General features: G+C 41.0%; 1 protein-coding gene across 23 annotated transcripts in view; it reads right to left on the bottom strand.

The window, feature by feature from the left end:
• Positions 1 to 26,105, bottom strand: part of large1 (LARGE xylosyl- and glucuronyltransferase 1) — a 193,164-nt gene that overhangs the window by 35,137 nt on the left and 131,922 nt on the right. For all 23 annotated transcript variants that reach the window (XM_061806397.1, XM_061806393.1, XM_061806392.1 and 20 more), the window contains 2 exons: positions 14,844 to 15,030; positions 129 to 427 (listed from right to left, as the gene is read on the bottom strand). In XM_061806397.1, coding sequence (XP_061662381.1) covers positions 129 to 427; positions 14,844 to 15,030 — 486 coding nt within the window. The remainder of the gene's footprint in view (positions 1 to 128; positions 428 to 14,843; positions 15,031 to 26,105) is intronic.

Consider the following 26,105-nt stretch of genomic DNA (forward strand, 5'->3'; position numbering starts at 1 on the left):
ATACCAGCCGTCTGATCCATTTCCGACGTCAGAGATTAGACTAATGAGAGAATCAAAAATCTAAACCTCATCTCAAAACTCAGGCTTGAAATTCGACTACCAGTGAGCTATATGTCGAAAAGCCTCACCTCACACTTATCCACCACCGGCTGCTGGACACAGTCTGAGCTGTTTCCCAGTGCAGCAGCTTTCTGGCCCTCATTATCACCGGTGCCCTCCTCTGAATGGGCTCTGCTTTGGTTGCCATGGTGACCGCCGTACGGAAGGCGCGACGACGGGCTCCTGGGTGGCCGGCTGAGCTCGCGGCGCAGCGCCCGGTTTTCCTCCTCCACCGCCCGCACCCGCGACTCCAACGCTTGCCGCTCACCCAATCCTCCGGCCGGCGTGGACGACTGCGTTTCCAACGGTGACAGGGGAAGTGGTTTCACTGTGGAGTTGAGACCAGCAATTGCAATTAGATTAACTGATATTCCCTTTTTTTATGATACAAGCAAAAATAAAACGGTAAAACATTTACAACAGCTGCGCTTTAGGTAAGGAACCCAGAGGCAAGCTACACCCTGGAGGAGTTATAGCCTCTTGAAATATCAACACTCTTTCCTTTTCCTCCCTTTTTGCGGGGCAATCGGCTTGTTCGGTGACAACCGCACGGTGTTTTTGTGGTTCAATTTAAAATGGATAAATTAATAAATAATTGTGTACTTGGAGCCTCAAAACAACATATTAGGTTGCAATTTTTCTGCTGCAGCGCATCAGTAGACTCCGATGAGTGGCTGCCAACCTGTATGGGATGTACTTTTCCTCTCACCCTAAAGTCGACTTGGCTCAAACTCCCCCTCAACCCTCATCCTCAATCCCTCATGAGGAGGACCAGCGGTTTAGAAAAGAATCTGTAAATGTTGTGAAGTCCTTCTTCCGGCACTAAGAATTACAGTCACGTGTTGAGCAGGTGCAGAGAGTCGACTGCATTTTCATTGCGATATGATTTATCCCGCCCAGCTATGTGGCCTCATTATGCGAGGGTCCCGACACACCGTTTCCGAGGTTACAATCCGAATTGTAACACTAACTTGTTTGCGGCCCAAAATGGCTCGCTTAGTACCCCACTGCTTCGTTTGTCATTTGACTGTCTGGTATTTTATAGTACACGAGTGCTTTTTACATACAATACAAATATTTACTGTCATTGTGACTATTACTGAATTGGGCCATAAGAATGTAACTCTTGAAAATCACTACTCTTCACTCTCAAGACACGTGGGGTACGCTGATTGCAACAAAAGAGTAGCAACAGGAAGTACTGTATTTCTCATTGTACAACATTCTCCACAGGCAATAAATAATCGAAATCCCGTACTGACAGTAAATCTATGGTTTACTTGCATATGAAATTCCCAGTGCCAGACTGAAATCAATGTTTCTTTTGTGTATGTTTAGCCATATTACACGAGCCTTCACCCGGACGGACGTATAGGTGAATCGCGGTGGGCTTGAACCCGACGTGGTGGTGTGAATTTTCCATGACTTCAAAAACAACACTGATCCAAGTACTATATAGATGTGAAAAGGGCATGCAAGGAATGCAGATGCTTTGCACTCAACTTTTCTTCTGCTGTTAGGTAAGTTAAGGCCACCCAGCGTGTTTCTAATCCAAATCAGCAGCAACTCCTCACCTTTCTCTTTGAAATTTTCAAACATTACCAAGCAGCTCAGAATAGTCAGAGGATGCTTTCAGAGGGATGAACTTCTCGCTCCAATATCTCTTTGAAACGGACGCCCCCTGAGGGGAGTGACGGGCTCAGGTTGAGCTTCATTAAAAAAATGAAATAGGTCTCACCATTCTGATGTTTCAACCGCTCTGGAGAGCTTCAAATATTACCAAACAACAAGGAACTTCGAGCTCGCTGCGTTGATCTGGGTTGGGAAATTTATCGTACGAATCCATTTGTCCTTTCGCCGAGCAAATGTTCTGCTTTCGTCGGGAGGGGCCTCGGTGCCCATTTGTCTCAGGGTGTTAAATAAATAATGGTCACGCCACCAGGGAATATGCTAATAAACTCCATTTGAAAGTTGACATTTTTCTGTTTGTCTCCACTTTAAATGAATCAGCGGAAAGAAAATTCCTCACCGGTCGCTTGTTTGTTGTTGATAATGGAATTTTTTTTTCTGTTCCTCCTCCAATGATTGATAGTCTCCTGTGACTGCAAGATATAAAGGCAGCCAGAAGCTGAAGGTGGCTAGAGTCTTCTTCTGGAGACCCAAAACCCAATATGGGTTCAGTTCCATCCACATAATTGGAGCAATGGATTTGGTAGGCCTAATCCTACAAAAGGGCGATTCGATGATCACTCATCTGCAGTGCCGAGATTGCGCAGGGCATATTCAGACGATGCACTTGGCAGATGTCTTGTAGGCAGGCAAAGCAATTCTAAGTTTAAAAAAAAAAAAAAAAAAAAAAATCTCAAAATTGCATTGACATCAAAAAAAAGTTTCTAGTTCAGTCACTTGGAAAAATATTTACAAAAACAGTCAATAACGCTACCACAATTGGCTTCAATCAAATGGTCAGAGCGAAATAGAGTGATTGCAGCGGCATGATTTGGAAATTGATATATTACTGTACATCGCAATGTGGTTAACGCAACATAAATCGACAATAATAATCTGACTTTTACGAAATGTTCACAAACCATTGTGCTGAATCAAAGTTCCAAATCTGAAAATGTTAAAACGTCGCCTATACCGCTAATAAAGGTTTTGTTTGTCGTATTTCAATTATGATTCTTTTACTATGCGGGATTCGAATGTTAGTACTACTACTGTCTCCCTTTTAGATGCAGATTCATGATGGCTGTGCTCAAATTTCAAACACATTTCCAGAGGCAAAACAACATGTTAGTTTCGCCACTCAAAGTGATTACGTTCCCTTTTCAACAGGAAACATTATATTTCACGAATTAACTCACCCCGGGGCTAATACTGCTGCAACAGGGTTTTCAATAATGGTTATTTAATTACGGCTCACAATCTACTTGGTGTGTAACAACCATTCAATTGATCCAATATGCACACCTTGCATGCGCTGGCCTATCTGGAAAGAAACAGGGATGTAATTAATGTTATCAATGATACCTGTGTTGACTGAAATTAAATGTCATAACGGTCACAAAGAAAGGGTCCATTGTTGTCGGGAAGACGATAGCGAGTGAGTCATGGACATGTTTGCTGTTCAGCGTAAAAATAAAAAGGAAAGAAAAATATTCTTTCCCACGTGGAAAAGGAATGAATGTTCTGCCCCCTTTGTGAACTTATTCAAAGGTGCAATTCTATTCTCGCGTCCCTTGTCCAAGTTAGCCTTCACATACTCCTCATAAAAAAAGGGTTGCTTCCATAGAATTGGATTTCTTTGGACAAAATTGGATGAAATCCAGTTTTTGCTGGCATGTGGAGAATCCTGATGGGTCAGTAAATAATCAGATTTTTGCTTCGTTTTAATGATTTGAAATTTCGCAAGCCACATGAAAGGCAAAAATGTGTTCAAATGACGATGAGTGGAAGAGAGCTCAACTGAGGTGTTTTTCAGGAGTAGCTCTCTGATTAATTAGCATACTTTCCCCTGACGCTCAAAGCAGTAATCTTGCGGTAAAGTAGAGAGCCACATATCATCCCAAACACGATGCAGAGAGAGCTACATCAAGTTTCGGGGACCTGAAACTGTCATGTTCTGTACCAGTCACATTGCACCGCCGTGGAGTCTGCTACACCTTCCAACATGGAGATTAAATTATGGGAGAACTGGGACAAGGCAAGATATGATTGTATTTGGAAGAGACTGAAATAGAAAGGGGTTAACTTACAGCTATGAGAATTCGATATTACATTTCTTGCACTGTCTATTGAAAAGTAATATTAAGGACCCTACAAATTCCCTTTTTTTTAACTTCTTTTTTGCAGGACACAACTTAACGAATACTTTGTGGCCTGTACAAAGACTCTTTGTACTCTTCAAAAGAAAAAATAAATGTCAGGTATATTAAACTTGGCACTTCAAAATTACAGATAGAAATTGATTTTGAAGAAATTGGTCAGTTTTTTTTTTTGGTCAATTAACAGTGCCTTGATGCAGTTGAGGCATATGTGAGGCATTATTGCGATGAGAGAGAGAGAGAAAGAGAGATTCAATACAAATATTAAAAACGAACACAGTAACTGATTTTACCAAGCGATCACAAAAATGTAGTATTGCCAATGTTGACATGGAGATCGATTTCAAGGGAGATCAAAATGTTGGCCAGACAGCATTGTGACTCGAAAATTAGGCTGAGAACTGAACCATATTCCAAAGTCTTGGCTGCCCCATTTAACATGGATTGACATAGCTTTCGGAGGCGCTTAGACTATGTCCTATGACGCTTTCAAGCTCCTGAATTGGGACACAGCCAATGTTAGCTTCCTCACGCGTTTTCTATTCCTCTCAGGATCCCGGGTTAGGCAGGCTAAGCAGGGAATCCCAGATCTTCCTGTCCCTGGACACCTACAGTTCCACCGAGGGATGCCAAGCCAGCTGTGAGATATACTATAATCCCGCCGATGGATCCCTGAGACCTCCTACCGGTTGGCTGTGCTCGGAACACCTCACCCAAGAGGACTCTGTAATTTAAGTAATAGTACTCACCAGGCGGAGTAAATAGCTCCCAAAGCTTTTGGCAGCAGAAGGTGTTTCAGAAATGTTCCAGGACTGCTGTCACAACACATTTACTTCAAAGCCAAACTAACAGTTTTGCCCTTCAATGGGGGGATAATCACCCAGCCATCCATTTTCTATGCCACTTATCCTCATTAAGGTCACAGGTGATCCCGCGGCGTTTACTTTATTCAGTGTGCGTGAGGAGTCGAGAGTTGCGGCAGGACAACTCGTGAGTGATTCACCACAACAAAGCGCCTCCTCACAGTGCTCTGAGCACCTGACAGTTCCTGGACTCCCCCCTTCCTGGCTTTGTGCATTTTTTTTCTTTTATTCCTTCAAGCCCAAGAGGCTCATCAAGGGGATTCATTTTGAAGACGTCAGTGACTTCAAGATGGCTGTGATGATGGAGCTGTGGAAGATCCCGGAAGAGTCCATAAAGGAGTGCATGAAGGTGGGGCAGAGAAGCCTGGGAAAGCATGGAAGACTAATTGGTATTTGAACTATATTTTGTGACACCAGTCCTGGAACTCTGAGTGGGAACATAAATTGTCTCACGTACAGACACTGTTCTCGTCACACTTGAACACTGTAATTCCTTAACTGTAGATTGCCCATAGGTGGAATTGGGAGTGGGAATGGTTGTTTGTTCCTATGTGCCCCGCGACTGGCTGGCAACCAGTTCAGGTTGAAGCCCGCCTCCTGCCCGAAGCAAGCTGGGACTGGCACCAGCTCTCCACGACCCTTGTGAGGATAACCGGCTCAGAAAATTGACTGATGGATAAAAAAAATTTAGCGGCATACACAAAATAGTTTGTGGATGCCTAATATTACACATTGTTTCAAAGGCTTGTTTGTGACAATATTTTTCTTTACACAGCAGTGTCTTCAAGGGTATCATTTAAATGAGCCTAGTACTGTAAATATGAATGTAAAAAATACCACACCATCTAACATAATTTACTTACTACAGGATGTAACTTTCTGAATGCCGATAAGCCTGCTAAGGAGTCTAAAAAGACCTTGGTTATGTGAAATACTAAGGAACACAAATTTTCATTTCTAAGGAACCAGAGACTATATTATCCTTAAATAGGTTCCCTTGGGTCGGCATCATTTTCGTAACGCTATTGTCCAAGTAACATTAAAAAAAAATGGCCTCATATGATTTCAAAAGGGTAGCTACATGTAAATGAGTTCTGCGAAGGTCAAACAAGGAAGTAATTAACAGCCGTTTAAAAAGAAAAAAATTCTATGCTGATGATTATCAGAAGTTGAAGATGCCCCAAATTAAATGTTGACTTTTCTTCAGCTATCTTTGTTTTTTCATGTTGCAGTTAAGTAACACGCGACAATAAACAGAAGGTGATATTTCGATGGTCATTCTTATCTAACTTTCAACTATGCCACCGGCTGGCTAGTGTTCCAGACTTCTTTCTTGATTTTCCTTGTTAAATCTAAACTGCTGCTCAGTGCATAAAACTGAACATTCTTGGAATTCATCCTATTTGACATGCGGGAAAAAACCATTTCAAAAATTAAAGCTATACAAAGAGAGCAAAACAAATCATGAGAATACATGTAGTGTACTGATTAAATATTTTTTTTTTCAAACGACAACATGGTAAACATTTTTCCTCCACTTTTATTGAATTAAACATGAAAGCCATGAGGCCACCTTGAGAAAACAAATTCAACATTCTACTCAATTATTTTGCCCGTGCAGGTAAACATGTTTGCAATCTCGACTGCTGCTAATTACGCATTCAAAAACTCTTCATTAAATGATGTAAATTATTCAGAAATAGGCACGCTTGACACCAGTGCAACTCGCTGTAGTTTCACCATCTACTGTCAACAGCCAACCCATAAGCGTTTGTAAGACTTCAAGAGGCCAGGTGGTGAGTTAATACAGTGAAGAAAATAAGTATTTGAACACCCTGCTATATTGCAAGTTCTCCCACTTAGAAATAATGGAGGGGTCTGAAATTTCCATCACAGGTGCATGTCTACTGCGAGTGAGATAATCTAAAAGAAAAACTCAGAAATCACAATGTATGATTTTTTTTCACAAATTATTTGTGTGATACAGCTGCAAATAATTATTTCAACACCTGATAAAAACAATGTTAATATTTGGTACAGTAGCCTTTGTTGGCAGTTACAGAGCTCAAACGTTTCCTGTAGTTGTTCACCAGGTGTGCACACACTGCAGGAGGGATTTTCGCCCACTCCTCCATACAGATCTCTAGATCAGACAGGTTTCTGAGAAACACAGAGTTTCAGCTCCCTCCAAAGATTTTCTTTGGGATTTAGGTCTGGAGACTGGCTAGGCCACACCAGAACATTGATATGCTTCTTACGGAGCCATTTCTTGGTTTTCCTGTCTGTTTGCTTTGGGTCATTGTCATGTTGAAAGACCCAGCCATGACCCATCTTGAATGCTCTGACTGAGGGAAAGAGGTTGTTCCCAAAATCTCACAACACATGGCCGCAGTCATCCTCTCAATACAGTGCAGTCGGCCTGTCCCATGTGCAGAAAATCACCCCCTAAAGCATGATGCTACCTCCCCATGCTTCACAGTAGGGATGGTGTTCTTGGGATGGAACTCATCATTCGACTTCCTCCAAACACAGTTAGTAGAATTGAGACCAGAAATTTCAATTTCGGTCTCATTTGACCACAAAACTTTCTCCCATGTCTTCTCTGTATCATCCAAATGGTCATTGGCAAACTTAAGACGGGCTTTGACATGTGCTGGTTTAAGCAGCGGAACCTTCCATGCCATGCATGATTTATATATTTATACTTACTGAGAGGTGTTCAAATACTTATTTGCAGCTGTATAACAAATAAATTGTTAAAAAAAAAATCATACATTGTGATTTCTGGATTTTTCTTTTTAGATTATCTCTCTCATAGTGGACATGCACTTACGATGAAAATTTCAAACCCCTCCATGAGATCGAAGTGGGAGAACTTGCAATATAGCAGGGTGTTCAAATACTTATTTTCTTCACTGTATGTAAAAGAACATTCAATTCAGCATTTGTATTTGTTAGTTCAAAACACAGTGTTTTACCTCGTATTGGGTTTCAAACACCTCATGCCAAATCATTTGTCTTCCAATTAATAGGAGCACATGAACCGATCAATAAGGAAATCGTAGCAGGCTTTCATTAGTTCGAACTAGCCTCTGGGTTTGTGGTCTCGAATGGCAAACATCTCTGGGGGCAGATTGTATTAACTATTGCTAATTAAGCCTAATTACAAATCAGTGTAGCTGCCTGATGAGTGTGTTCTCGACAATGCATGAACAAAGACGATTTGTGAATGACGGAGAGACATTTGCCTCACTCCTACATGCACTGCGGACCAACACTACTTAAAAAAAAAAGTGTAGATTATCTAAAAGAACCACACTTTTCACGACCACTTGTATTATTCCACGAATCCCAATAAACATGGAAATTATTTATATTCGAGCATGCGGTAGAAGTGGGAATAATAGTACACGCCGATCAGATACAGTGAGTGACAGCTGAATGAAATAGCATTTCGACAACAGCATTGCGGGGATAGGGAACAAAATTCAGCGGTAAGTGTAGACAAGAAAATGATGGCCGACCATCTGAGAAATTCATGATGATAGCGTCAAAGCCTCTACAAATGTCATGTTTCACTGGCAGAATAGCTAAGGAAGTGGGATATACAAACCACTACACAGGACAAGCAAGCAAACTAATCAGTTTACAGGAAAACCTTCCAAACAAAACGTGAATTGTGATGAGGGATGTCGGCAAATCAGACTTTCTGATCTGCTCAGTACAGTATGGATTTTGGTATATGGATAACATAAACACTTTCATTTTACCAAGTAGCTGTTGACAAACGACGTCGCAAAAAGCAGAAAGGCTAATGACTAGTTGGAGTATTTCACAAAAATGCAATACAGTTTTAACACCCCAGATTCCCTGAGCTAATCAATAAACACTTTTGGTTTCTTTGTAAAAGTTAGGGCATACAAGACCGAATGTCTATCAAAAGTCCTACTTCTTGCGTGTTCTTACCTCCGGCAAAATGGTTATGATTCGATTGGCCATTTTGTTAAAAAATAAAAAATTAAAAAATTAAAAAAAGAAAGGTTATGTTTTGACTGGGAGTTTGATTGATTTACATTTTCATTTGTTTTCATTTTATTAGTTTGCAGCATGCGACAAACGAGGTTTATGAAGCTCTGAGCCATGTAAGATAATTAACAAAATAATTACATCGTTGATGCAGACTTTTTTTTTTCTTTTTACATTTGTGAACATTAACATATGGGCTAATTACATTTTGGCGTGTAAACTTTATTTTTTTTAAGGCATAAAAAGCCATACTAAAATGGAAACTTTAATACAAGGGGAGGCAAACCTTTGTGCTCAAGGTCCAGATTTGATTTTTAAAAATGAGCAGAAGGGACAGAATATTCAGTGATGAAGCGAAAAAATGGATACCTTTGTATTGTAACGTAAACGTATTATAACATAAAACATTTGTTTCATGTATGATTTGGCTATAAAATATTTTAAATGAATAGACAACTGTTTGTTTAATTAACTTATATATTTGAAACTATAACTATCATAACACTGATTTCAGGAGAAAGAAATGGATGAAATAAATACTACACAATTCTTGATAATGTACATGCTCAGTGGGACAGATTAAAAAAGCACAGCCTGTGGGGGAATAACGCTCTCATTTGTGTTCTAATTCCATTTTTATAACACAGCAACTGACCATTCTATGCTACCAACTTATTTCCATAATGAGCAACAGTTATGGAAATAAAAATGTGTAAGACTTTCAACAATCCATGAACTCTTCACAACCTGTCCAATCACGCAGCAAGAATAGCAAGCGCGAGGGAAAAAGAAATAAATGCACAGAGTTTATCATTTATTGCTTGTTGACGTGTATCAGCGAGAAAGGCTGTTTGTCTATATTTGCCCTGTGATTGACTGGTGACCCCGTCCAGGGTGTACCCCGGCTTCTTGCCCAAAGTCAACTTTGGACAGGCTCCAGTTATTCGCAACCCTAATGAGGTTCGCGCTGTTGAAAACTGGAAGGATAGATTGAGCCTCAAGGGAGTTAGACTTGAAAATTTCCCCTGTATTCTGACATAAAACGCAGCCCAAGAATGAGATAAAAAGGGGGACATGGAAGGAAAACGACAGGGCTGGTACACATTATGGCAATTTTTTTTTTTTTTTTTTTTTTTAAATCTGCGAGCTTTATGTGGTAGCTCATCCAGACATGGAACAGAGGGACACCCCCCAGGGAGCCGCGATGTCTCCAACTCTGTAAGATGAATCAACAACAGAGAAGGGTGAGAAAGAAAAATAATGGCGGAACAGAGCACAAAGGTTGGTGTGAAAGAGAGTCTGCCAAATGTGGATGCTGCGGGAAACACAATGGTCCTAATTGACACATTCACGCCTTACCTGCAGCTGACCTGTAGCCAGGTCCTTTCACAACTTCCCAAGCTGGCAGACATTGGAGCTAAATCTAATAATTACTTTGCAGGCCTTGGCGAATATTGCATTATTGGAGCATATTCACATATTCTCCCGTGAATGGAACCCTGAGTGAAAATTGTCATTCTAATCATAATTAAAAATAGCATCACTGCAATATTTCAATCCAGCGAGGCGCAGTCATTAAAATGGTTTCAAGAACTTGGCTTGGCCTGTGTCGTCGACACGAGGTAATCAACTTTGGACAGACTTCAGTGGTTCATTAACACACCCCCTACGGAGTTTAAAAAAAAAAAAAAAAAACGGAAAGAAGGCGAACTTTGGCTACAGGAAATTTGCTTCCGCAGATCACGGATTAACTCACTCTACATGCTTTTGCTTAGTCATTGTACTTTTCAGACATTGCAGATTTATTGTAGTCTTCTCGAGCTAGGCAATCTGTACGAGAAAACACATTGAAGACATTTTTAAAGCCACCGAGCCTATTGTCGCTCTCTACGGTCCTTATAGAGCTCGTGCACCTACGTCATCAAATCACGTCACTGGCCGGAAGTGTCGGTCAAACAAAGCATTCTTCAATGCAAAGTCGATAGGAGACGACGCCAAAATACCTCTTATAGCACGGCGGGCAGAGTTTTGTCCAATACCGTTAAACATTTAGAAGGTGATGATAAACGAAGGTACGTGGAAAAATGAGAAACACTTGGCATAGACGACCCATATTTAATGCCGAAGTCGATGATTTCGCCGATAAGAAATTGGGCTATTACCCCGCTTCCGCTTGTCTTGGACAACTGGATTTACATATGGATCTGGTGAATAAATCATCGAGATTTACACGGAAGAGTTTGAAAGCGTAGAAAAGTCTGGACGCATACAAATACTTCATTGCTGGATCTGTTCTTAATCAAGAATAAATCCCACAGCGATGGAGCCACTCAGATTTTTTTTTTTCAATACAAATACTAATATTTAAATAAATAACCCCTGGTAAAAAATAAATAAATAAAACGCTGGGATAGGCTTCAGCCCCCGTACACGGAAGCGTGTTGCGGCCACAACACGCTGTCTTTTTTTTTTTTTTTAATGCGTTGTTCTCAAATTAGTGATTGCTACACAGTCGTGTATATTTGATTGGGCACCATCCATGACGTTTGATTGCCAAAATCCATCGATCTTTTCTTTGAATATCTATCTCATCTGTTGTAACAACCAAAAGCACAAGTCAACGTCCCCCGCACTGTCGAGCAGCTCTTTTACAGGCAATATGGCGCTGTGAAAATGGTGACGTCTCGTGCACGAGTTCTATATGGAACTTCTGAACTAACAACCTACAAATGCAGAATCATCACTAGTATTCGTGCAAGTAAAAAGCCAATTTAGTTAAGTTATTTTAAAGAAAGACAAGATACTGTAGTGTATATACAATATCATACTGCTGTGGAAATGCGTTCAATATATGACTAATGTGCACTGGGAAACAAATTTGGTCTTTCGCCAAAGACGGCAGCAGCTGCCCTACAAATACTCTAACCGGCGAGCCGCCTAAACGTTCACAAAGATACAACTGATTACTTGGAAGCAAAAGAACATTGGGCAAACTACATGCTGCGTCCCCCAAGTGTAAACACAAATGAATCATCTGATAACATGCAGCAGCCTGTTCTGGTACATTTCCATTACATAGCCTTGTAACGTAATTGCTGTGAGTCATGTTTAACGTATTGTAACAATAACTCCTCCCGTCCCACCACACCTTTTTGTGTTCTGAACATGTTCAAATATGGCTTTGCCAACTTTGCTATGACGAGTTTTCATTTGTTCCAAAAAAAATAAAGCAATGCTTATTCCGTCGGAAGCATTTTAAAGACCTGAGTTCTGCCTACTACTTTTGTATAAAAAGAAAACGACAAAGAGAAACAAGTGGGAAAGCTTTCACAGCATCGAGTGTGTTGGTGGAATCTGTAATTGGATTATCTGGATTTCACCAGGCAAAACAAAAAGAAGAAAAATAAATACATCGATTTTTTCTGAGTTGGATATATCGAGCGAGTCCTGTCTGTCACGTCGAACGCGAGGATGGACTCGACCGCACTCTGTGGCAAGACAGGCTTTTCTAACTATCTTATCGTTCCGAGCTTCTGGGAAAGTTACTTGAAGCAAACAAGACCAGGTTCAAATCCCATCGAAGACCAGATAGCAAACAGATACCGCGCTTTTAACCGTCATTGAGACGACAAGTTGCTTGAAGAGACTCGACAATGAGTTGTTATAATGTGGAGCGTGTGCACTCGCAGACCTTGAATGCCGTCCACCTGTTGCGGGGGGGGGGAGTTAGACATTTCATTTGTTTACATTTGAAATTAATTTTTTGAATAAGAATTAACGGAAATTGAATGATGCCGTCATTTGTCTATTTGTGCATACTTTGTCATTTAGGCTTCGAGCATCAGGTGGTGCAAAAGCTTTTAGAATCTTTGCCCCCCACCGCCTCCAGGAAAAATCATTTCAGGGAGTCCAGGTCTCATACCTACTATATAGCTCATGCACGTGATATAATTTTCACGGTGCCAAATTGCCGGTCAAACAGAGCTGCTCGACATTGTGGGAGACGTTGAACCGGAGGAGAATATTTACAATACCAGACACCTGTTGTACTGTTGGTTGTCACAACAGACGAGTCAGATATTCAAAGAGATCCTTCTATGGAATACCAGCTGAAAAGACCGGAAAATATCAATGGATTTCGGCATTTAAACATGATGGATGGTGCCCAACCAAAATACACACACGCCCGTGTAGCGATTGCTCCATTTCAGGTAGCAATTATTCTTCTCAATCTCAATTTTAGAACAATGCGTATTAAAAAAAATTATCTGTCGCAAAGGTTTACGGTGGTTAAGTGTTTCCACAATGGCTTCCGTGGAGATGACTCCCTCTTTTTTTTTTTTTTTAAATCATAGTTAATGAATGTGAGTTTGTGTAAAACCAGGGGTCATTTATTTAAATATTGGCATTTGTATTGAATACTAGCTGAAAAGATCGATGGATTCCGGCAAAGGTTAACGTGTGGGCGAACACGCTTCTGCATTCACAAGCCGTCAAAACTATCACTATGTGGGAATTATTCCTGATGAGAACAGATCCAGCAACAAAGTATTCGTATGCGTCCGGACTTTGATACGCTTTCAAGCCTTTCCGTGTAAATCTCGACGACTTACTCACCAGATAAATGTGTATATCCAGTTGTCCAAGACAAGCGGAAGCAAATTAACAATCCAATTTCTTATCGGCGAAAACATCGACTTCGGTATTAAATACGGGTCCTCGATGCCGAGTTTATCAAATTTTTCCACATACCTTCGTTTATTTTCAAATTCTAAATGTCAAACGGAATCGGACAAGACTCTGGGTGTCGTGCTATAAGACATATTTCCGTATCGTCTCCAACTGATTTAGCAATGAACAATGCTTTGCAAGACCGGCGATATGGCGACATAATCAAAAATCACGTAATTTTATGACGTAGGTGCACGAGCTCTATGGAATTCTCCCTAAGTAGCCAATTTTAACTACTCATTCAAGACAAGCTGTTCTCGAAATGAGGTACTTTGCACTGGTAATTATGTTAAAACAATATTAAGATTATAGGGAGATATTGGACTTAAGTTGAATACAACTAAACGTCACTTAAATATGCCATACTGGATTCAAAACTAACATTCACAACTTGAACATTTAATTCTTTTAGTTTTTTTTTTTCCATATTTCCCCATCTCCAAATCATTGCTTTCAAGTTGTGACTCTGTCGAGTTTTGCACTTTGCATTAAGTCGGTGCCAAGTATAATTTTTCGCAATGTAATATAATTTAAAAGCGAAAGGGAGGTAAGAACTTGGTAAACTCTCCAAAGTGCTTGGACAGGCTTTATAAATGTTACTCTGCTCCAGAAGGAAGCTCAAACCATCAATATGTATTACTGCAAATCATGACAACCTCAATAAAAGGAACTTTAATGTGTTCTTTGAAGTAACCACAGGGACTTGTAGACAAGACAATAATGTGTACTGTACGTGTAGGTCTCCCCCCCACCCCCGCTGACATCAGCACTTCGCTTTGGCGCATTACGTACATCGCCTGACATCAAGCGAGAGGGGAAAAGACTTGGAAAAAGCCTCAAGCGACGAAAGCAATCACAATATTGGTGACTCCAGCAACAATTTCCATTTAAATGTACACTAATGCCTAAAAGCCAGGAGAGGAGAGCCCCAGGTGGTTATTTCAAAAAAATAAAACAAGATTGGTGTTGTTTAACTGCCACACAACTGAGGTACGAATCGCATTGAAAAGAAAATGAAAATGTTATCAAATATGACTATTGTCATATGATGACTTTTCACACAAAATGACTATTTTGAATTTTTATGTAATATTTTTGTAAGAGTACGAGTCTCACTAAATTTCAACTTTATGTCCTCGATGCCTACTTTACTCTCACACTGTTAAAACTTTCAAAATTGGTGACTCAGAAAATTGCACCTTTAATCTGGTAATATCACTCCTCTCGTAAAAGTCTGATTTGATTGTCAGATCATGTTGTTTTCTTTGTCCTCTTTCCTCGCAGCTCGAATTCATACCTTGAAACGTGCCGACTGACAGGTAAAGCCAAGTGAGCGCCGGGATGAAGAGCAGGGCGAGGGAGGCCGCCAGGAACTTCCTGCGTCCGCGACACATTCCCAGCATCCTCTGGACCGACTCGAATGGAAAGTGAGGCGGGGTGACCTCTATGTGGGGAGCAGCTGTTGCCCGGGATGATTCATGGCACTAGAAGAAGCGAGAGGACGATAAACCGGGTTAGAGTACAAAACACCAGTTTGACATAAGGTGGCATCGCTCCCCACTTTATGACATTTTAATGGCACGAGATGTGTATGATGAGAATACGTCGCGTTTCATTTTCATCACATTTCCTCACTTCACACTGCATTGTTCCTATGACAACTGGTGTCATCCATGTAACCTGAAACAATGAGAGCTTGTGCGCTGCGCATAAATGGTTTATAGTTAGGGTTTTATGATGGTGACAATTGAATTTATTATATGCAAATGTATACACCTATCCTGGGGAGATTTTGTCTGACCGCTCCCGAATTTGAACCACATGTGCTCGGCAGCAAATTATAAACAACTACATGTTTTGCTGTGTGTGGGCAGAGCAGGAGAGCACGATTTGCTATAAAAAAAAAAAACTTTTACCTCCGCAAGGTTTCGAGTGGTGTTGGTTTTTGCTTATATTTAAAAAAAAAAATGCTGTATCTTGTTTTAATCAATGTTAAATTATACAAGCAAAATTGGAATTAGACTGGTTTAATAACTTTGTCCATTTCAAGTGCAATACAGGGTGTTAGAAGCACCGTTATGTAATATTAATCTTCCTGCTCCGACCGCATTTGACCAATTAACCAGTTGACTTCAGATAACTTGTCATCCTCAACTAGGAAAGGAGTTAGCCATAATACCTCAGCTGGAACTTTCAAGCCCGTTACATAATAAGCATAATGTTACCCAGTGAAGCGCATAAAGCGCAGGAGGAACAATGGGAGTATTTTTGGTACTTTTCCCTTTCCCTTGAAAAACTTCTTTGATCGTGCCCAATGTGCAGGGCAAAAAACTTTAATGGCGGTTAAAAGAGGTTTGGAGGGGATTAAACAACTCAGTCTAGCAAGACGAACGTTTCGCTGATGGGCCAAACTATTAATCAATTGTTGATCTATAACCCGCGTGATATGATCTTGACCGGACGCCGTGATTTACAATCGCAATCACAAAACGTTCATTAAGACAAAATGTCAGCCCACAGCATCTATGGGGGAGGTACAAGGAGAGCCCCCCAATAAACAACATGAGGGTTGCAATTACTTAATTTCTTATCTTCATTGTTATGAGCATTTTTTTTTAATATCTTTATTATTGGTTTGTACCACAAAATTTTGGAGTCAGAATTAAAGACTCACCCGCTAACCTGGAATGCAAATGGTGTGGCATAATTTGTGCTCGGACTGCGGCGCTAACGTATTTTAACAATTAGGAAAGTATTCTACCAACCAGCCAGTTGATTAATCTCGTAATGAACTAATTAACCACATTGGAGATAGTAACAGAACACACAACTGCAGGTATTTTTGTCCACTTGGGGACACCATCCTCACATTATATTTCACAGTGACTGAGTGTTTATAGCGTAATTTAAAGGGCAGGGCCTGGCTGGGTGAGTGACGTGGGTGAAGAACTGGCCGTCAGCAGACAGCCCGTTTATCCTATTAAAATTCAACTGTTAGTTGTGAAATGATCATAAATTTTGGACATTGATGAGAGGGCCGTACAGAGTTCTTTTAGTTTCTCATTCAATCTTAACATATTTGAGGTTAATCTTATCTTGATGGCTGAGATGAAAAGTATTTACACCCACAACAGCACAACAATAGAGAAGAAAGGGAATGCATGCAGATAAGATGATGTTTTTAAAATTCTTGATTTATTCAAACCTCTGATCTCTCTGCACGACAACACGCGCAATTTAATTCACCTGAAACTCATTCCTCAGTCAAATTTTAACCACTCGAGTAAGAAAAACCAACTCCTCCCAACATGTGACAAACTTTGGCAAATGCGATGCCTTGTTAAAATCGTGATGTTGCACACATTACATTCAGTCAGCGTTCAATTCCAACTCAATTTAAATTCAAAGCAGTAATGGCTTCTGAAAGCTAAAACCTGTTTCAATTATCTACAGGGCTTTTACATAGCTTTGCATGTCTTTAATCATTTATAAAATGACTGAAGGAAAAGCAACAATGAGGGAATAGTGTGGGAAGGCACTCAGGTAGGGAAATTGTTGTTTGTGGTGGTTGGCTTCCAGTGGGTGAGCGCATTGATAAAACTTGCATGCTGGCTGTTTTCAGGTGTAGACTCTTTTCTGTCACATCATGCGGCGAGGACAAAATATTACTTTTAATAAACTTCAAGACGAAAGAGCCGCAGGGTCAGGAAAGATAGGTGTGCCCGTATACAGTGTTTGTTCTGCAGTCTTTACAGTTTCAGGGCACTCTACAGTATCGGAAAAAGACAATGACACCTAAAGCTCAGTTTAGCATCCAGATTAGTCCAGACTTCATATATCACACCATAAACCAAGAGCCTAGAAGACAGTTGATATTGCTTCTGCAGTTTTACATACTCTTGAGGTCCCCACTGTCTTTCTGCGCCAGAAGCCTTGTATATGTATGCGGTGTCAGAAATGAAAGCCCCGTCATTCGGCGGCGCGATACAGTCTGGACATGATAACGCTGTCAAGGCATCGCATTGAAGAGGAGGTCATTGAAAAGTCAGCCCTAACAGCACGCTGAGACCGAAGATCTCAAAAGCTGGTACCGTGGGAATTCAAAGAAAGACACCTCCAAGCTGTCAAAACTCAAAATATGAGTTCAAAAAGCATCAGAGTGATGAATGTGAATGAAAAAAAAAAATGCAAGAGAGAAACTTTAAACTAAAAAAAATGAACTTCTCACCAAAACAGGAATCAAAAGGTAATGTTCTCTTAAAAAGTCCCTTTGAGATCTAAAGGTCTGCAGTACGTGAAGACCACTGGCTGTCACGCAGTTGCAGCTTTATTGACAAGCGTCATCCTTGCGAAAAACACAGTTTCGGCACAGCAGTCTTGCATCAATGACAGCTGCCAAGCAAACTACAAATCCTGTCTTACAAAACAGAACAGGAGTCGAGTCTCTCGTAGGCCAGGAGGGTAAAATTTTTTTACTTGGTTTGGAAGTCACAATATGATGACAGCTTTTACTCTCAGCTTTTATATGGAGAAGCAAGTTTGATATAATCCCTCCCGTGTTGGACTGGGACTCTCAAGTAAAACTGTAAAGCAGCAGGGCGCCTCAGTTGCATTTTCACTGTCAAAAGTTGCACCCCACAGTCAGTTGATTTGCAATTCTGTTGTAGTAATAGTTTCTATACCAGCAACAGTTGTCGTCGTTAATTCCTGGCAAGGATGAGGAGGTACACAACCACAGGATGCAGTACAGAAGGTCTTATGACTAACAGAGCAGCTGCTGCCACATTGGACATGACATGAGCCCGAACCCTAGCATCTCATCTCGTACTGTTATTTCTAGCAAGAACCTTGGGTAATGAATGATTACTGATCTCGTGCCAACACCCGCCATGATTTTGCACAAATCTGAATGAAATGACACTTGATCACGCTGCTCTCGCTATTTTCAACACGTCTTCCTATCCAGTAAATGTCAGACAGGGTAGTCTGACCGCACAAATCCATCAGCAGTTGATCCAATGCATCGCCTGGTGCTATTTTGGTTGGCAGTTTTCCTCCATTTGGCTCAGTTCATAGGTGGTCTCCATCAGAATTCAGATGGATATATTTGATCCTGTCAGTTAGATTACCAGCTAGTCTTTCAATAAACAGTCCGCTGCGAGGTGCCAAAAACACAACAGGTCAGGCCCATTGGTTGCCGTCAGATTAGTTCATAAACAGTGTCAGAGAACTGTTGTTTTTACGCTACTTTATTCGGTAGACCCACAAGGATTTACATTACAAACATGCAAACAAACTAAAAACAGTCTCAAATTTGCTCGCTAAAGATAAATGGACTGTCATCACACTACAATGACACAGATTATTTTCCCCAGAGTCTTGGCTGCTTGACATCAAATTCGAAAGATCCTAGTTGGCACATTTACACAGCATATCAGCTTTAAAGATACACGAGTTTCAAAATGGCATTTTAGATTTAAGTCGACAGCAGAGCACAATTTAGTGCTGTGGCGCCTTGAAGTGATTTGATCGGGGACGGTTGTGTGCGGATATGAACAATTAATATGAATAACAAGCAGCTCAACTTTAAGACCGATTCCAGGTAGCGCTCAAAGCTGAGCAGAGAGTACAGAAACGGAACGGTTGAGATGACAGCAAGTTTGACGACGCAATATGTACGGGCAAAAGGCGATTTTTGAGATAACACATCAAATTAACCAAATGAAAGCTGATGACGAGGCTGAGCATTTTTGCCCCCTACTCTCTTGTGCTGTCACAATAAAAATTCAACTTTAACCGATGGATCTGAGAACTCAAGGTGATACTCTATTTTACACAACAAAGAGAACAGTTATATTCCTTTAGATGTGTGGGTGCGGATCAACTGCAATTTAATACAGCAGGGGCTTTTGAAACCAATCAAATGAGCGGAAATATTAACAATTCCGTTTAGAGTGCTGTAAAAGAAGATAACATGGCTTGATTCCTTTTATCCATTATCATAAATGTGATGGAAAGCTTTTTGGTGCAGTCTATTGTGGCAGAAATTGCAATTCTGAAATATTCCCGATGACAGGCAGTCTATCCCTCAGACGCATCTATGAATAAAACAAAGTTTCTGCTTTCATTCAGACGCATACCCTTCCACAAAAACATTGTCGCCCACTTCCCCTTTGATCAATCCCGAGCCCAATAGTCTCAGCCCAAACATTAGTTGTGGTTTTTAGCTGAGAGGTTGGCCTTCTCTGGTTCTCAACTGCAAATCAGTCTATTTCACTCACTTTCTTTATAAATTCCAAATTACATATCATTAGTAATGGAGCAGAATGTGAATGAGGAGTTCCCAGATGCATGATGTTGTGTATTCTCACTCACAGAGAATATTGACAATATTGATTAAGCTTTCGAATGGCTGCTTATGTATCTGTGTCACAGATTCAGGGGCGATATCCTTTGGAGCCTGCGTTTGGAGGTGGATGACATCAGGTTGTCACAATTCAAAGACTCCTTCAAGTCTTTTTTTTTTTATTCCCCTCAGGATGTATAGCTTCAATCCATCACTGCCTCCTGTATACCGTATTTGCACACCACGGCTCAGTGCTAAAAAGGGATTTGCTTTTAACGCAAATAAACGTGTGGTCACCAACCCTCGTTGCATACAGGTAAGGATGGGAACGTCACACACAGGTGATACCAGATGAAAAATAGTTGCCACAACTTGGTGTTGAATCAACATGGGCCGCGAAAGGGTGCAACTTCTGAATTGTCTGGAGAAGTTAAGTTAGTAAAAGAGAGAATACCGACACATTATCTGTATTTTCTGGCCAGGTAGAGATTTTAAAAAAAATGTAGTGAACATACTTTCTCAGTAAATGCTGTACAGACCTTGCGGTGTCATGCAGTAAAACACAGAAAGTGCCCTTCAACATTACCGAGAAAGCCAAGTGACTCAGTAAAGAAGTAACCTGAATAACCTTTCGTTTGCAGAAATGAATAGAACAGAAAGTCCACCCACAATCCGAGATGAATATTGAAAGCGAAAGAGAATCTATAGCTGCCGCCTACCCGGGCAGGAGTACAACGGTGAGCTGTTTCTCGTCTGCAGAAGACAGAAAGACGAGTGTGTCTCTCAACATGATAATCAAGAGCGGCCATGGGTCAAAACAATCAACACTCTCCCGAAAAGGAGTAGCGAGCCCACTGTGGACTAAATGACTTCTGCCACACTGACAGTGGAGAAAAATATATTGATTGTGCAGGCTGGGCTGTCCTCATTTCATTAAGCTTGTATACTCATTAGTATTCCGTTATGGTAGGAAGCGACGCGTGCGCTGCCGTCCAAAGGCAGCTCAAACATTATGGATGTCACCGGAGCTGGGGAAGTGCAGAAAGGCATTTGGAGGTGAAACTGCACACAAATCCTCGGCGGCCAAGAGCAGGGCAACGCAAATCAACTTCCTGTACTGAGGAGGTCGACGACTGAGGCGCCACTAATACAATTTCACATCCCCTCAAAGCCATTTTCAATCAAGTGACATTCAACCCAATCAGGGTACGCGGCTCAGTCAACTGTTTTTAGAAAATTAAAACAACATGCAAAGGCTGATTCAGTCCTCTGACTACTTTCATTCCAACAGCCTTGTTCTGGTCTGTGACATCCGGCGTTAATTATTCAAAAGTGGCAACAACTAATTAGTCAGCGTTCCAAGTGAAAATATTCAAGTCACGTTGGAAAAGGTGGAATTGAAAAACTGTTGTAAAATAATCAAACAGGTTTCCTTGCCAGGTTTTACGTTTTAATTATACTATTTAATACCTCACTGATTCCTTGCCAACAATGGACAAATGGCACAAATGTGCTGCAAACACACCACCGTGGATTTGTTCACGGGATAGGCTACTGGTCCACCCGATTCTCTCAGTTCTGTAGACCTGTCATCAATACGTCAACAATATGCCAACAGTTTGGTTCATTTCCCCCGAGGCGGCAGGGACAAAAAAAATAAAATAAAATCAAGCTCAGGTCTTTTGTCCCCATATGCGTGAGGTGCCATCTCTCATCGTGTCAGCCACGACGGTCGACTCAAAATGACCACCGGCAGTCACACCGATGGCGACAATTGACATCGCCTGATCTGTACGCGCCTTGCGTCCCCTCGAGACGTGTACACGTACAATTAAGAGTTGTAACCTTGAAATAGGTGGTCTCCATCCCAGAGTTGAATGTTGCTCTGTCTACGCGTCTCTTCCTTGTGTAGTCTCTATAACTGAAGCTAGGCAAAATTGGAGTTGTTTGGGTATTTGTTCCATTTTAAGCGGCCTTGCCAGCCTGCAGATGTTATGCTCCACCACAGGAGAGTTTTGCGATTCACGCACACTTTGCAGGAGAGGAGTGAAATATGCACACACACGATCAACGCGAAAAAGACCAAGGTGGCTCGGCCAAATGTGTCTGCGAGCATAATAGACAGGATGGTCTCCCAAGAGTGCATTTAAAACTGGAATCAGAGTGGGTGGGAAGGAGTAAGGTCTGCATTTTAAATGTCTTCATTAAGGTCGAATGTGGAAGGATACGCAGTGAAAAGGAAGATCATCTGTGTGGTGATTAAAACAGTGGCTGCTGATCAGTGGAGGTGGATGCTAAGTGAACATTTATCAAACAATTAAGGACCCACAAACTGAATTGGTGTCACATTTGTCAAAAATGTGAAACTTAATAGGAGGACGGTAAGGCTTGATCGCTGTAAGATTTCTTTTTGTCGACTATAATGTGAGTTGTTTAATTGGCAATATTAGTACTGACACGATTGTTTTCTGCGCAGTTCAGCAGTCCTCAAGCTATACTTGTACGATCGACCAATTTCACATAAAGACCTATTTTAAGGGATTGGGAGGGTGTTACATGTTATATTTTAATTTATAGGACATTTTGGTGATGAAGAAGGTGCTTCACTTAGCGACGCTGCTGTTAGACTTCGTCACCATTCCTGTGCATATTTTTCAACACGTGGCAATCAAAACTGATAAGGTTAATCGCAGCTCTTTTTTTTGGATTCTCGGACCTGCCCAGATATATAAAGATTGCGCTAGCTTGTTGGTGAACATTTTGAAGTTCCACAGAGTGTTACATGTCTGTGGACAGCAGGCGTTGGGGCGAGTCAAAAATCATTTGCTAAAATTGGCTGATTGGAAGACAAGATGCGAAAAATGAAAAAATTAATTAAAAATTAGCCAACCTTAAGCGTTAAAGGCCTGTCCAGTACAGTAAAATTGATATGTCGACTAGTTACATGACTGATCCAACCCCAAGCATGTGGTCATTTTCAAGAATCACATCTCTTAAGTCGAATGCCCCAGCGATCTTAACCAATTCATGGGCAGGGGGGCAATTTTTTGCCTTACTGAGATAAAAGTCTCCTCACAGGCCACAATCAAGGAAATAACGCTTCTTCATTTATCGCATAAAACAAAGGGCAAAAAAGACATACCCTTTCGCGGGCAGCGTCCCAAAACTGGGACGGGTATGTTATCAGTTCTGTGAAGTGGTACATACTAGAGATATGTTTATTAATTAACTCTTATTCTAGAACGACACTTACGCATTCATAATACTGATGGATTAGCATTTTGAAGACAAACTTGGTTGCTGACCTTTCTCCCTTTCTTCTCCATGTGTCCTTGAGGCAGCCATGTTGGGTCAGGACGGAAAGGGAAATAACTCAGTGCTAACTTTGACCAATGAGTTATCCTCTCCTGACACCAAATTATGGCTTCAGATTAAAACACTTAAATATTTTGATATACTGAAGGATATAATGCGTGAAAATCATGATGTCCCAAAAATGGGACGATGCCCATGAATGGGTTAAAAAAAAAAAAAGTGTCACAATGTGCATGAAAAGCTTTTTCTTTGCCTTTTCCCCCTGGGATGTCTTCCAAATGTTGTAAAGAGAAAAACAAGAGTACAGGTGGAAGTTACAAATTTCTACTCTCGCCTGTACAGTAAATAATGGTTTTATGAGCAGTTTGAACCCGAAATGAACTCGGCTTCAGTTATTTCCTATGGGTCAGTTTTCCAAATGTTTGTCAAATCGAGATACAAGATGGCAAAAACAGTAGCAGGAGAAGACTTAGTCATTGGTGTGTCCTGACGCGGGGTGAACCAAACACGCGACATTTCGACAGTACTCAGAGCCTAAAATCCAATCACAGTAGTTGAGCGCACGGAATGGAATGAAACAGACTTGAAGTGCAAAAGGCGAGAGTTGTATGAGGAAAATGCGAGGCGATTTGTGGCCTGTGCGGTGCTGATGTAAACCGACAGTGTTCAGAGGTAAGATTCAGTTTAAATCATAGTCACTTTATCTCACTTTTTCCTCCTCCTTTGGATACCGCCGCATACTTCTGAGAGGATATATCTATATTTCCTATCTATCTTATTGAACTACCTTATTTCCCTCTTTGCAAGGTTTAGCTACCTCTTACAATTGCCGTTCTATAAAAGTGTTTTGAACATGCAAATAAGAATGAAATGATCCTACGACAAAAAGATCAGTGTGAGATTCGTGGGTGGCAATAAGAAGCCGGTTTGAGGATGGGAGAGCCGCAGGTTCGATGCCAGCTGCGACTCAAATAGTGAAGGACCAAAAATATGGAAATTAGGTCTTGCTACAAAGATGCCAGGTTGCTTGCTGCTGAATTCCTCCAGGGCGTGGCACCATTTGCACAGCCCCCTCACTCTTTCCCTCATTTATTGCATACCACATGAGCTGAGTGTTCATGATTCTAATTGTATATGATTAAGAAAAAAAAAAAAGACAGCCGTCGATTGAACCCCCCAGAGAAATAACGGACTTCTTTTTCTTCATCTTTGACTGTCAGGAAAATCATTTTGTTAATGGTTGCGTCTGGCAGTCTAACGGAGGACATGCCAAACTCTCGAGATAAGGGCATTGCTGTTCACATAATGGTTCATATAATGATTGATGTTTGTTTGTTGTGGCTTGCCGGGATGATAGGAACAGAAACCTTGCTTGTTTGAGTTTTTTTTTTTTTTGTTTTTTTATTTTAAACATCCTGTGTTGCAACTGTCGCTCTAGACTATAGTATCCCAGAGACTGAATGTGGAAGACACCGACGACAACATTTCTGTTTTTAGTCTTATGCCCTACTTTACCCCTTGTGCTAAGTGTTGTGGCCTGGATTGGATGACGGGGGGTGCAGTGCCAGCAGACTACCCACATCATCACTTGATGAAAATTTGAATCATTTGAGTCATAGTCTCTACCTCGGGATCAAGATGTCATATTGAAACCCCCGCACAAGCTATACATTTGCAACATAATCACTGAGGAATACATCGCTGTAAGAGAGCATGCAACGATTGCATAGCATACAGCGTTTTTCCATGAAGCAGAAAGATGCAAAAATAGTTTGTTGAGTGGTTCACATTTATGCGAGATCATCTCTGGACTGTGACCTTCCTCCTATACTTCAATATAGGCAGAATATGTATTTTACGCTGAATAACTGAGCGTCAAACTTGCCGGCAGAGGTGAAAACGTGGGTGGATGTTTGTCTATGAGTGAGTTAACCTTGTGACCCACAATCTTTTCAGAGTGCCTTTGACAACTGGAATCCAGTCAATTTGTTACTTTCAAGGACAATCATGAAAACCGTGAACTCTTCGCAGCTTTATTTGGATTTCTCGAAGATACACTGCAAAGTAAATTTGCTAAATTTGGTTTCCAGTTGGTTTGGATTCAAGTGGGAATCTCGATTTCACATTAAGCAAACCATTTTTTAGGAGGGTGGGGGGTGCTATACCAGACCTATTGATTTAGTTTGCACAAGTTCATTACGACGTTTATTACACCTGCCCAAACAAAATGCACTAAGAGCTCTGCAAAGGCTGAATCAAGGCAATTGGACTTGTTTGTTGAAGACGTTCCACCTAAAATCCAAAGGAATTCTTTAGTTCGACATTTTTAGGAGTGGAGTCTATTTATGTTTCCGTGGTGCATGGCTGCAAGGGCTGGTCAACAAAATGTTGTTGCCTGCCATGGTTTGTGAACCTTGCAGAAAATCAGACAATTTTTGGAGGAAAAGATGTAAGAACATTGTTCTACGTAAATATTGGGCAGTCCCTGAAACGTCCTCTGCTTTCCCCCCCCACACCTCTTTCAAACCAGTCATCCTCATCACCTCGAATTTGACATTGTTGTCCTGAAAGGGATGTCCCATCTACTTGAGATGCAAATGAACCGCTTACTCTGGACCGGAAGAGGTCGCATTCCGATTGTTGCGCCATATACCCGTGCAGAGGCTGCTTCGTCTCTCCAATGACGCAATCATTGCACTCAACACTGCGTGGGACTACGAACTTGCATTTACAATCCATTCCAATGATACAAAGGTTGTTAAAAAGTTTTGTTGCAAGTTTTGCTTTAATTATCACAATTTTCAAAACAACTCGTGAACTCTCAGATGACTACGGACCTGGCACCACATTTAGTGTCTGCAGTACGACTGCCGATTAGCCTTCTGTCCAAATTCAAAA

Source organism: Syngnathoides biaculeatus, chromosome 20 (genome assembly GCF_019802595.1).
Source record: "Syngnathoides biaculeatus isolate LvHL_M chromosome 20, ASM1980259v1, whole genome shotgun sequence".
Classification (NCBI taxonomy): domain Eukaryota; kingdom Metazoa; phylum Chordata; class Actinopteri; order Syngnathiformes; family Syngnathidae; genus Syngnathoides; species Syngnathoides biaculeatus.